Below are 13817 nucleotides of genomic sequence, written 5' to 3'. Positions count from 1 at the left end.
AGCCATTCATGCTGGATATCTTCTAGCACTTAATGCAACATGCCATAACCCAGGAGTTCTGCAGACACTCCCTAGTCTTCAATTTCAGGAGACACTCCGCACCACTGCAAGATACTTACAGAGAAATTTCTTCTTCTTTTCCAAGGGAAATGCATGAAAGGTTTCCCAAAACATTCTCACAGTTGGGTGTGTCGCCGTGTAGTCTCCCTTATAGATAGCACTCTATTAAAAACCAAAAGTCACATCATTTCATCTGGCACTAGAAAGCAAAGGCTAACCAGAACCCGGACCTGATCTCTTCTGGTATCTGACATCAGATCAATGTCTGACAGTTACAAAATTAAGCACAGGATGGGTCATGGGCAACAGCAAGGCTCAAAGACCCAGCAAAGGGGTTTCGTAGCAATATGTGGAAGGTAGGCCTTAGGCTTCTAGCTATTCAACTAACTACATGTGTCATGAGGAATCCTGGAGTACCTGTTCACAGGCTGGACTCACGAACAGGATCATGTGTTCTGCACTGCAAAGCCATTTTTACTGCTGAGGCTGAGACAGAGCAAGTAACTTGCTGATCTATGCATTTTGAGAGGATACAACTCTTAACTCTGTGTCCAGTCCTCCCTTTGAACGCTTGGCTGTGTACTTTTTGCCCTTGTGCAGTGGGGTGAGTTTTAATGCAGGTAAAGTCCTGACTGTCTCTTCCCTTCAGTCTTAGGTTCATCCCTAAAATCAACAGATAGAAGTCCTTCTCCCCTGTCCTTTCTCATCCTGAATTTCCTCCCTGAGCTTTATCAGTAGCAGAACAGCCCAGTAAGAAACTTTTCATGTGAATGATAGCAAGGGCAACAAGAAGCATAAAAAAAGACATCTGCAGGTTATCACATCTTATGCCCTAGATAGTGCCCACCTCATGTAATCCTGGTACTTGTGAAAAAAAGAAGAAAAATACAATAAGAGGAAAGCTTTACCTCCTCCAATTCCTCCCAGTTGTAGTTACTGTTTCCAACTATCATGGCCCTGAGTTCTGTGGGCTGGAAGAGTTCCAGGACTTTCCCACCACACACTTTCAGGAAGCCAGTAGAAAAGGACGTGTACCACTCATGGATGGAGAGGTTGAAGATGTAATTTACGTAGGCTTCAACAAATTCTTCCCTAGTGGATCAAGAGAGAGCAGACAAAGGAAAGCACTTTTAATCATATGCCTGAGCAGCAGCACTGCTAAGTTTTCTTGTTTCTGCCTGTAATGTGTCTTGCAAACATGAGCCTCCAACAGGCTCAACCCACTACCCTCCTGTTACTGAGCTGAGTCACTGCAACATGAACAAAGTATTAGGCAGCAAGTACCACCACGTGTCTGCTTATTCCCTGGCAGTGCCAGTGTGGGAGGCCCCCCAGCAGCCCAGGCTCTATACTACCAGTAAACCCACCCAGTGGCCTTGCATTCAGTTGCCCACAGGGCCAGGAGGGAGCCAGAGTGACACCAAGCGCTGGGGAGGTGTCAGGTACAGTACAGAGCCCTCTTCCCTGTGGAACCCGTGGCCTGCACAGAGGTTGTGTTAAGCAAATATCAGGATTCAGTCACCAGAGGAACATGCCCACCCCTGGCCCAGCTCCTGCAACCCTACGTTTAGGGAGTCCACGAAATAACCTACGGCTCTTCTCAGCCCGCAGTTGTCTGGGGTTACTCAGCACAGGGCTCTGTGCCCACCTGTGATGATCTCAGACTGCCAGGTTGCTGTGAGCAAGCGCTCTGCTGGGGAGCAGATGGTACCCAGAAGACTACCACTTCCAAAACCAAGAGCCTCACAGAGCCCTACTTAGGTGAATTTTCAAGAGGCAGCTCCTGCTGACTCAGTTCCCAATGAGTCTTGCCAGTGGTTCAGCACTTTCAAAGCCAAAACTGTAGCCTAGAGGCAGACTGAGGAAATCCTGCTCTGAAAAGTCTTGATCTGAAACTACATGGCCAATTCCCTCCCTCCTGGCCCCAAAGAGAAAGCCACCAAAAGAAATCAAGAAACACCCCTCCCTACAAAGCAAGAAAATAGTCTTGGAAAGCATGGAAACCTCCTCTTCAGCCTTCACGCCCTGGTTAAATACAGGACTTGCGCATTTGGAGTCTGTGGCAAAGAGAATGACTCCTCTCAGAATGACAACCCTGTTTTTCTTCAAGGGTTCCCAAGAACAGCATTAAAATAAAAACAACATTCTGTAGTCATTGGCAAGAAACTTGTAGCAGGCCCCGGCCAAACCCTGTCTCTGGATTTTGTTAGGAGGTTAAGCATCTGTATTCTACTCTCTCTTTCCTACTCTCAAAGCACCGTGATCTGAGTGCAACACTAGAATTTTATTTGTGCAATGACTTAAAATATTTCCTCTGACCTTTTTTTTTTTTTTAACACCTGACAATAATGCACCAGCCAATGTGGCAAACTGGGACACGAAACTATTCTCTGTGGGTGGAGGTGTCGTTTTTGCCTGACATTTGAGAGCAGCTCACGCCTGCACTCGGAGGATAAGCAGATCAGGGAATACCACAGAATCCGGTATCTCAATCTCTAGCTGAGGAGGTCACAACTGAAAAAAAAATATTTTGACCTTTCGGTGGAGGAATTCTCAATCCATATGCTACGTAAAAGCAGCAAGGGATGGGTGGGAAAGTAAAAAAGAAAAATAAGGACACTGACAAATATGAAAACTTGGAATAAGAAATCACATAACGAAGGGGGAGTTATTTTCCAGCACATTTGTTTTATTGTCATTTTCCTGATAGTCACCTGAGCATTAGGGAAGTCCAAGCTGATTAAGCACTTAACTGTTGCTTAATACTTTTCTGGCTGTTACGGTCATGAAGGCTTTATCAAGAACATTTTATGTTTTGACACCCAATATGAACTTCAAAGGAGAAAGGGAAAATGCTGGCATTTCCTACTTGGCATTTTTCAGTCAAAGCAATCCTGTGCATTCTTCAGTTCCTGGTGAACTTTCCTCAAGCAGGAAGGGCAGTGTCCAAAGACATGCACACAGCAAACTATTCAGGCCAGGAGGGCAGCAAATTGGTCCCTAGCCTCTAAATGTAGGAGTGGAGGAAGTCATTAAGCACTGTAAGGTGGATGAATTGACAGCCATGTCTGGACTTGGATTTAGAGGTTAGCTTGAGTTCAAAACCCTGGTCAAGATGAAACAATTGCATTTTGGAATGTGTTAAGCTGGTGGAGCTACACAATAGCCTTTCTCCTTAAGGATTTTCTTCTCTTGTCGCCTACCCTGGCTTTAAAAAACAGTTGCAGGAGCTAACCTGGGTCCTCTTCCCAAATATTTGCTCAGCTAAAATCTTTGTTCCTCCCCCTAGGCCAATATGGCACACAGTAGAAAAATGGCCATTTTTCTTTTGAGTGTACGTGCCCAGCCTAAAAACCTAAAGGGTACATACTATCACTGGCTTTTTCACCTTTACTTCACTGTTGCAAGTGTAGATCAAACTCTCCTCTATTTACCTGAGCCAGTCTTCCCTTTGCAGGGAGACAGACTTACACTGCTCCATCGTCCACCTCCACATAGGTTCTGCATGGAAGCAGCTATTTAGCTATAAAATTGCACCCTTTGGGGCAGTAGTAAAGTAGGTAAGAAGGTAATACAAAGCTTTTGTTACAGCAATGGCTTTAGACACAATCAGAACCCTTTTAAATAATCAGATTAATAGGAAATTACTTCATCTCCAGGCTTGCCAGCAAGGTCTTCAGCAATCCTAGCACAAGCCCCTAACCATGCTGCTGACTAGTCACTGGATCACACTGTCTTGCCAGCAGAGAAAGAATTTCAACACTGCCTCAATAAAGGCATTTGTATAAATCCAGTTACAGGATTATGAGAAGAAAATAGTTTAGCAGCTGGAAAAAAAAAACAAGGGGGGCAATGGTAGCTGTGCTAGTAATAACTCTCAGGTGTTCAGTCAAACAAAACGGAATCTATGTACAGTAGGGCCTTATGGCTCTAATCAGGGATGGTGGTCTTCTATCAGGCACACTCAAGGGAAAGTGTTTCCGGCTCCAGCATTAATAGTATAAACAATTTTTCCAGCCTCAGTTTTGTTGGTCACGTACAGTTCCTCTCTAAACCATCAAGGAGATTAACATTCAAGGGCCAAAAGCATGCTGCAATCTCTATTTTCCATGAGAAAACTGCCAAGGTCTGTATGAAGGCCTTTTATAGGGAAGATGTCCATCCAACAGGGTATGGGACATTTTCCAAACATTGGTGGAAAGATGATGAAAAATTGCTTTTTATTCAAGTGCCACTGGCACCCAGTAATTTGAACAACTGGTCTTAGAATTTGTTCACAGTGACTTCTAATTCTCTCCCGCATTTCACCTCAGCCAAATTTTCTGTGGCATTGCACCTGACTTCACCACAAGTAAGAGTCCATCCCCACATATGCTCCACTTACCTATTGTCCTTCTGCACCAGAATTTTATCTCCATCTTCTATCAGGTTCTTCTGCTCTGTCACACCATAGCTTTCCCTGCAGATCTATACAAAACCAGAAAACTCATTTTACCAGAAGTACCTTTCAGGCCATATGCCTGCAGAAAGATAGAGTTCTCTTTCACAGTTAATGACTGGCATGTGAAGGGTGGGCCAGAGAAAAGGGTATATGCACAACATTTTTTCTCTGCTCTAAATGCCATGCATGCTTCACCACCTTCCATCATATACATTTGTAGGACTGCTATTAAGTCTAAATGCAAACTCAGAAAAGAAAAATTTATTCTTTTAGGTAAATTTCCTGTGAAAAAAACCAAGAGATTGATAACTAAAAAGCCATATTTAACTAAGCCCACATGCTCTGGCAATAAAAAGGACTCCCTTTTTTATAACAGAAGCTCAGTAGGTTAATTCATCCACTCTCACTGCAAGATGGCAAGACCACAGACAGCTTCCTGCCTTTGCCTGGCATAGGATGGCACCAGTAAAAACATATATTCTGTACATACAAAATTGGTCATGTGGAAAAATGCAAAAGCACCAATTTTCAAGCTGCCATACACAAAAAAGGCTCAGATTTTGACATGCAAGATGAGCTATTAATTTCAAGGTTTGGGATATCAGTTATTTATTAATTTCAAAGTTTTGGCAGATATATCTGTATGTCTTTATATATTATGCAATACATAGTGCAAGAAAGAGAGAGTAAGAATGCCCTTTTGTGTGAAAAGATAATTTGGAGAAAAATCTCTTGTGTTACTTCAAAGGTATTCTTTTTTACACAGTCTGCATTATCATCATTATGGCTTCGTTACCTCATCCTGAATTGCAGCTCTGACCTGCATGAGACACAGTCAGACCCCGGACTGACTCACTCCAGAAGTAAGTTTGATCTAAGAGACTTTATGTGCTCTCATTTATGAAACAAGGAAATGGACAACACTTTCCTAGCTCAGCAAGTATTTTCTTCACAATGTGTAGCAGACTTTCCTGCTACTGTGATTTTACCCCAGGCAGGCCCTGGACAGAGAGTCAAGAACCCAGATCAAGCTCAGGATGAACGCATCGCTCACAACCTGTTAGAGCATCAGGACTTTAAAGGAAAGACATTGAAACATGGAAGCCCTTACCCTGCCCCAGTCAGAGGAAAACATAGCTTGGAGAACAACGATGCCGTATCTCTTTGTGAGGTTCTAAACGTTTGCACAAGTTGAGAGATGTACCTGACATTCCATTGTACATCAAGATTGAACTCTTAATTTCAGGGAATCTCCGCTGTGTAACAGAAACTGCTGCATCTAGATTACTAGCTAGAAAAAATTTCTTTTACTGCCATAGTAGCACAGGAAAGCTGACTACCTCAGCATGTTTGCTACCAATAGCCTCCAGCATTTTGTTTCTAAGAAAGCCTGACCAAGTACACTCGCTATAAATTTTTAAGTCAAGTAGTATTAATGACAGCAAGGAAAATTCTGAATTAAGTTAGCATTTCAAGAATTGACATAGTGATGTCAAAACCTAACTTCCATCTTCAAGGATTTAGGAATCTACTTCTCACTGTCTAGTGTGAGAAGCTGGCCACTGGCATTTAAGTCACATGCCACAGCAACAAGAAGGCTATTTTGAAAACCACTCTGCTTAATCTACTTAATAGCTCAGTTTTCAAGACCACATACAAAAGAACAAAGGAGTTGACAGCAAAGAATTTTAACATTTTAACATCAACATTTAGCATTAACATGGGGTATATGCTACAGGCATAGTTTGGAATAAACCATTACTACACATGAATAAGTAGATGGGCTTCAACTGTACCATAACAATCACAGAGTTGGTACGTTAAATGTGACTTACTGTAAAATTCAAGCAGAATGTCTCTTCTACATCTTCGCCAGGGTAATCTAAAAGTTGCTGAAGACTCCTACATAACAGATAGGGAAAGAAAATGAGAAAAAAAATATCAGAGATTCAAAAAGCCATACATCTAAAGGGGAAAAGAAATTCAGCAGAATTAAACAGCATCATACATCTGGGTAATAGAGATTCTCTTTCTTCAAATCCTAAGTCGCCTGAAGGGGTAAGAAAGAAATACACCTCAAATAAAGAGATGCTTTGTTAGAAGCAGGATAAATGCCAGTCCACACATTATAGTCCATGGCCTATAGTCCCCCTTAATGATCCTGGCATTAGAATAGAATTACATTTCTAGTTCTTAAGGACTGCTAGATATTTATGCCACCACAGACCACACAAAGGTCTGAGGGGGTGAAGGAAGAGAGGGTCCTTGATTATATCTGTATCCCCATCATGTAGAAAATACTCTTCTCCTATCCCTCAAAATCCTGCTGCTGTCCTCCTGGCAATTTACCTCATTACTGTTAAATACAGCTGTTGCTTTGTACAGATAAATCAGACAGCAACTCACAAGAAAAAAAAGAAGACAGCAGTCAGACAGTGGGATCATAACCTCTCAGTGTCAGAAGGAACCAATATCCCCATGCAGTTAGGCAGAAATTATTCAATATGTCATTTAGAAAAAGTCATTCCTTCACTCCATTCAACTTCCTTCTTTCTGGCATGGGAGCAGGTCAGAGTTACACTGGTTCAGGGACGGGACAGTTCACATCCTACACACAGTTCCCATCCTGGGCTACATCACGAGACATGCAGCAGATCTGCTTGCTAACGCAAGCCTGGCTTGAGGGGAAAGGCTGAGGCTAGGACCTGGGCTTATGCTTGCAATCACAGAGTGGAGGGACAGGCCCCCACCCCTGTTTTCAAAGGAGTATAGTAGGTATCTTTTGGCTGTGTTGATATCCAGTTTATGGGCATTGAGAAGGTGGGTACAGAGATTAGGGCCTAAGCAGATGGATCTGGTAGCCTATGGGAGAGGAGAAGTCTTACATAAAATTCACCACTGGCTTATGTACTTTGCTAGGATCACAGCCCCACAAATTAATCAATCACTCAAAAGGATCAGGAGGTGTTTTATTGAACAGGTTTCCCAGTTTGGCATGTCTTGTTCTCAGTTGGATGGTCTCCCCTCCCAGAAAGGCTGCAAATTTTGGTTTTCATACCTTCCTTCTGTAGGGGATAGCTCCTTCAAATCCTCTAGGCAGGGTTTCACGTTCAAGAGTTTTTTGTACAGAGCCAAGGGAAAGTGAAGGTCTACTACTGTGAAGTTGTATATTGCAAGACCACAGATGATGCCAATCAAGTGAAACCAGTTGTGTTCTACAAAACACTGCAAAACCACACAGCAAAATCCTAATGAGACACACTGTCACTGGTGCAATGCACAATACCCCTTCCCCCATGCACTGTAAGCCAGCTCCCGCTTTTCCGACTGGGACAAAATCAGTAAATTCCTTGCTGGAGTGTGGCACAGAAATGAAGATTCACAAAGCAAGCCCTATTACTTTTGCTAGCCATGATTAACTGTGGAAACAGCAACAGCTGCTTTCCACCTTATCTACCTTTTATTTCCTTTTTACATATATTTAGACATTAAGAAAGCTTGATGTTTGCTGTCTATATACTGCAAGAAAATGTGTTAACAATTCTCTCCCTATCACCCATCTGATTTTCTATTAAAAGCATATGCATAACCACAGGGCCACCCAAGCAAATATACCAACATAGGTGTTGGTATACTGGCCTTCATTCCTTCGCATATTTACATTCACACTGGTATGTCAGTCACAGACTGGCTGCCTATATTTGTTAAATGTTGTAAATACGTGACTCATTTTCAGTGCTTACACTGTCATTATTCTTAGTGTCAAAAGACTTATTTTAATAGCATTAATGTGAGGAGTAATTGCTCTGTAATACTGTTTACAAGTTACCAAAGGTACCATGTAATTTCCTTCCTTGTAAAATGTAATTAATAAATTAAAAAGAACCCCATCAGGGCAGCTACACCTTAAGGGAAGACTGACAACATCATTTCCCATCTGGCTACCTAGGATGGGATAAGAATAAACAGAAAGAGCCAACTCCTTAACAGGCACAATCATCACCGTTCTACTAAAGTTAATAGACCTATACTAATTTACACTGACTGAAAATAGAGGTCACATTGTATCGTGGGTGGAAAATGAGAGGAAAATCATTTCTTTCCCATAATTTGCCACTAACTTTCTTGTCAAATGCAGCATATTATTTCAATCCGTATGTATAGAGGGCAACGGCTTACCGTGTCTGAAAACCACAGCAGGTTTGACTCTGGGTAGTAAGTGAACATGCCATAGATGGGGTTGAGGAGTTCTTTTAACAACAGGAGGAAAAATTCCTTTGTCACTCCTCCAGCATCAACAGCTTCCTCACCATCAAAGATGACCTGTAGAAAAAGCAGGTCAGTAACAAGGATGCAGAGGTGAGACTGAGTGAATCAGACATCTTTCTAATTGGGAGCCACGCAAACCAATTTGTCTAACATACCCAAACTCACTACAGCCCGTGAGCCTGTTTCAGTGCTCTGCTTGCAAGGAGGGAAAGGTAACAGGGGATATCAACAGGCAAATCTGGTATTTTGAAAATGTTTAACTCCTTATGCAAATCATAAATGACCACCTGTCCTCCCAACAACCGAAGCAGCAACATGACAGCAGCTGCCGAATTTTGTAGCAACCTCTCAGAGATAAAACATGTCCTATTGTAAATGGCCTGTTCTTGCAGAAGAGCAAAACAGAGGCTGCATAATACCATAGAAATGTTTCCTCCCCTGCCCCTTATACAGTAGGCACACCAGGAAAAGAGAGTAAATCCCCTGGTTGCCTTCTTGTAAACTGTCCACTGCCAAAACACTCCAGGAGTCGGAGAGGAGAAAGAGTCAACTCTAGCATTGATTAGACTAAGAGTCCCTGTGTGCTATACCTACGGAGAAGCCACTGTACACTGGTAAAGCAGTAATGTGAATGGCTGAAAGGCTGCAGAAATGTCAGCTGGATGAGAGGGTGCTAAAGGTGTGGGGAAAACTTACTTTAAGAGGCTTTTTCAAATCAATGTCTGAATGGATGCTCAACTCCCTTAAAGCATCACCAACTAAGTTACTCCTGCGAACATGAAGTACCAGGAAAGGGCTTCTGGCCAGCAGAGGCTCCAGGGTGAGAAGCATGAAGACATTCTGCAAATTTGCACCATTTATTGCAACCTATAAATAAAAGAGGGGTGAAAAACAGCCACTGCTCAGCTCTTTTCTTCCTATGGACGGAAAGCAGTTAACAACTATATGTCTGGTGTTCCTTTCTTCCTTAATCTTTTAGTTTGGTTTCCCCAGGGTACAAGAATTACATGCTCCCTCTGTACAACTGTATGTGCCTGTATGCCCACCTGTCGCCCCGGACTTCCCACACCCATACCTTTTGAGTCCACTGATCCATTCACCAAATTTGAGCAACAGAGAGATCAAATTCCTGAATTATTTTTTTTTTTTACATTAGGCAGATGGATGGGGAAAAGAGGCCTTATTCATGCTCTTACTGAGTCAAGAAACTCAGCGTGGACACACCCTGGTAAGAGTCAGAGCGTCCACAAGGGAAAGCAGTGTTACTAACATACCAAGCGAGGAGCCAGTTAACAACTGCACCTGGTAAGGCACCAGCAAATCCATTGCATACAATTCAAAACTCTCATCTACATGGATTTTCTGGAGTTGGGTAAGGCACAAAGTCCACTCAAAGCTTTGACGGCTTATTCATTCTCATGCACTGTCCACAGTAAATGGCCAATTCACATTTGTAAATTCAGTTTAAAAGTCAGTGAAACCTGAGACAGAAATCCACTGGTAACCAGGCTTCTTCCGTTCCAGCACTCACAGAAGTACTGGTTTCTTTGGCCTCTGAGTGGTTGTCTTCATAAAGATCCTATCTCTTAGGGCAACAAAACCTTTACCAGCCTCCTGTCCTGCCAAGATAAGGTAGATACCTTCCTCCCAGCAGTGCACTGCTCACAAACTGGGCAGCTAAAAGTGTACTCAAGAGGGTGACAAAATGAAAGCAGGAGAAGGTGACTCCAGCTTCTGAGTGTAGGCTGAGCCTCCTCTGCCTTGCTGCAAGGCAGCCACAGAAAAGCTAAGAGATGGATATTAGATGGCACCAGCACCATGGCCATGAGTAACTGTGATGACAGTTTTCTACCCTCGAAGGAACCTGACAACCAATGACCTCAGCAAACTCATTTCATAGAGGATGGGACTAGTCCCAGACCCCAGCTGCACTGGATGAGGGATCAGTGCCCAATGCTTTGCCTCTCTCAGGAGCCACCTGCATGAGCAACGCATGGCTCTGGGAGGTTTACATTGGCACAGAGGCCAGCTGTCCTTGTCACAGCCTGGCTGTGAGCTGGCTTGGCTGCCACCTACAGGGTAAGGGTGCTGGATCTGAACACCTGCTGTGAACATGCTCCTGGAGAGCCTCAGGTCTGCGCCCCTCACTGCAAATGGGTGGGTGAGCTGCTGACAACAGCTGCTGTTTGCAACCACGAACAGTGTCAGGAGTTGGTCTTCAAACCTCACTTCTGACAACCACTCCTCCTGCACCAGGCAGAAACCTGAAAAAAAGTGCCCGCTTACCTGAAAGCTTGTCTACTTTTCCGGCCTTACAGCTCCTCTGACTGAGGCCTCATCTTACTTTTTATCCTTGGACTATCATAAATACGTAAGTATTCCTTCCCGACCTTCCCTACACAGTTTACATTTCCACCACATGTGCATCTGGCAGTTCTGATGTTACCAAACGTTTTGAAGTGAAAGATGCCAAGCACTGCCTCTGCAATATGCAGGGCAAAGAGGTTCTCTAGCTACTCTGCTCTCCCGTACCATGGAAACAATAAAGTGCTAAACACGCTAACTCCCAGTGAACACCTGTCTTTGCAAGCACCAATGCAAAAGGCAGAGAAAAAGAAATGGGACAGGAAAATCGGGAGAGAGAAGGATTACCTGCATCTGTAGTTCTGCATCTGTCTGTAACATCTTGGTCTTAGCCTGAGCATCAAAGATGAAAGGATAAGAACAGAGTGTCACAGCATCCTGCAAGAAAGGCAGGCAAATTGGTTCCTGTCTACAGCTACCATAGCACTTCTTTTAAGTAAGAGTCATGAAAAATAATTTTCTTACCTGCATGATAGATGGTCTTACTTTCTGTGAAGGAAAAAGAAAAATATGAAAACCTTTTACTCTTTTGATTTTGTGTCTTGTATTTTTTTGGACAGACTAGTTCAAAGGTGATCCAAAGAAAATTTTTCTCATCTGGGACAACCCAGTTTTTTCCCCCTCAAAAAAACTCCCATGGGAACTTCCTTCTCAAGTGTGTTTGTTTGAAAATGCACAAGTCTAATTCAAAACTTGAACATCAAACATTGCTAAGAGGACTAACTGGCACAGAAGCCTGTGTTACCCTGCCACAGGTGAAACTTTCTCTTATGAAGAAAAACAAGAAAACTACCCACAAGGCAGAGACCATACAAAACAACAGGAGAGACCATAAGGCCACAACATGACATTATAAGACCACTCTTGCAATGCAAATTACTCCTTTCATCAGCCATATTGATAAATTTTTAACTATTTTTAACTATCGCTGTTACATAAATTTGAGTCAGTATTTTGTTGTTCTGCACATATTTAACTATTTTTAACTATCACTGTTACATAAATTTGAGTCAGTATTTTATTGTTCTGCTCACTAAAAGTAAGCACAGAGCAGCACTATTTAAACAATAGAAAGCAGGAGATGGGGGACACAGCACATACAACATTTAGAAAGTCCATGAAAACACACACAAAAATTCTTGCTACAGTCAGGTTTTAGTCTTGCAGCATCCATTGGTGGATTTTTTTTTTTCTCACACTTAGGATTCCTTTCCTTGCTGTAATTACATAATGTCACTGGGTTCCTACACAGCATATTCCAGCCCTCAGTTTAGTTATCTCCTTTCTTACAGATGGGAAAGTGAGGCATAAAAGAGGTGAAGGGTCTTACCCAAGATCACCCAGCAGGTTACTGGAAGAGCCAGGAATAGAACCCACATCTCTTGAGTCTTGGTTCAGTCCCCTAGCCAGAACGCCACACTGCCTCCTCTTACAGAGCAACATTTTAAGATCACTGGCTACATTATTCACAATACCTGCCTAAACAGCAGAAGTAAAGGGTAAAAATTATAATTTTAGAATACAGGATTTGGCCCCTGAGGTCTTGATTACATTAAAAGGATCCAGTCACTGAATTAATCCCCTTGTGCAAGGATTGAATGAAATTCACATGAATAATCACATAATTGTTGCAAGTGTTAGTTAAATATTGTTAGCTCTAGCTCTTCTGACAGCCTTATTTTAAGTCAACTTTGTCAAGCCACCAAGTACCCAAATCTGACAGACTTAACATATAGATGCTCCTATACTGAATACATTACACACTCATTAAGGATATTAAAAATACAGATCTACAACCAGAGAGACAAACATGGACAGCTATTTCGTGACTATACACAAAACCTCTTACCATTCCAGCCTGATGTAAGAACCACATGAGATAATCCTCCTGAATGTCCACCAAGCTGGAAATCTCAGGGATATAAAACTTATCATATTCTATGTGTTTAACCTTCTGATTTACCTAGTGAAGAAAACAGATGGTTTTTAGATATGGGTATATTCAGCATTTTTCTGAGAACGCACAAGTTTGCTTTCATAAAATCAATTAGAGCAGCTTGCAACAATATGACCCAGAAAGTCTTGCAAAAACACATGGTCCCTTATATTTTAATATGAACCAAGAAGAATCAAGATAAACCTCTTTCTGACTTATTCTAGCTCCCTATCCTCCTCACTCAGACTATCCAGCACCAATACAGTGGGAGCAGAAAACATCAAGGGACAGGTATTTGTGATGCCACAGCGCACGCAGTCCGGTGGCTCAGCAGCAGCATTCTTTAGAGTAATTTTTTCCTAATGTTTGAGACAGGACTGAACAATCTTCAAACACCTTGAATTCAGGAAAACCACTAACATCTTCCCCATGTGGTGTCTTGGTAGACAATGACACTGCTTACAAGCCAGGCCCATGAACACTCTGCCCCTGCCAAGTGGCAAAGGGCAGACAAGACCGAATCATCTTGACCCAACACACACCGAGGCCTTCCTCTTACCTTGTGGAGTTTCTCCAGAAGTCTGAGAGCAGCTGTAATGTAGCTACTGAACAGGACTGGGATCAACAGTGTCTTTCTTCCACTGAGGAGGTAAACCACTGCGCCTTTATAGAGGTCCACTAGCCTGAGGAAATATCTTGGGCACACTTGAGACCACCAGTTATCTGGAAAGCAGGGGAACATCAATA

General features: G+C 42.6%; 1 protein-coding gene across 7 annotated transcripts in view; it reads right to left on the bottom strand.

Annotated features, from left to right (window-relative positions):
* Positions 1-13817, bottom strand: part of HERC3 (HECT and RLD domain containing E3 ubiquitin protein ligase 3) — a 50147-nt gene that overhangs the window by 3705 nt on the left and 32625 nt on the right. For 5 of the 7 annotated variants that reach the window (XM_049815101.1, XM_049815104.1, XM_049815105.1 and 2 more), the window contains 11 exons: positions 13630-13793; positions 12984-13097; positions 11600-11623; positions 11423-11512; positions 9467-9637; positions 8681-8824; positions 7560-7726; positions 6337-6403; positions 4445-4527; positions 969-1152; positions 120-222 (listed from right to left, as the gene is read on the bottom strand). In XM_049815101.1, coding sequence (XP_049671058.1) covers positions 120-222; positions 969-1152; positions 4445-4527; positions 6337-6403; positions 7560-7726; positions 8681-8824; positions 9467-9637; positions 11423-11512; positions 11600-11623; positions 12984-13097; positions 13630-13793 — 1311 coding nt within the window. Of the gene's footprint in view, positions 1-119; positions 223-968; positions 1153-4444; positions 4528-6336; positions 6404-7559; positions 7727-8680; positions 8825-9466; positions 9638-11420; positions 11513-11599; positions 11624-12464; positions 12614-12983; positions 13098-13629; positions 13794-13817 lie in introns of those variants that run through there. The other 2 variants (XM_049815107.1, XM_049815108.1) reach the window with 2 other exon arrangements.

This window comes from Accipiter gentilis, chromosome 12 (assembly GCF_929443795.1).
Source record: "Accipiter gentilis chromosome 12, bAccGen1.1, whole genome shotgun sequence".
Taxonomy (NCBI): Eukaryota; Metazoa; Chordata; class Aves; order Accipitriformes; family Accipitridae; genus Astur; species Astur gentilis.
Note: the sequence above shows the minus strand (reverse complement) of the source record. Positions and strands in the feature narration are given on the sequence as shown.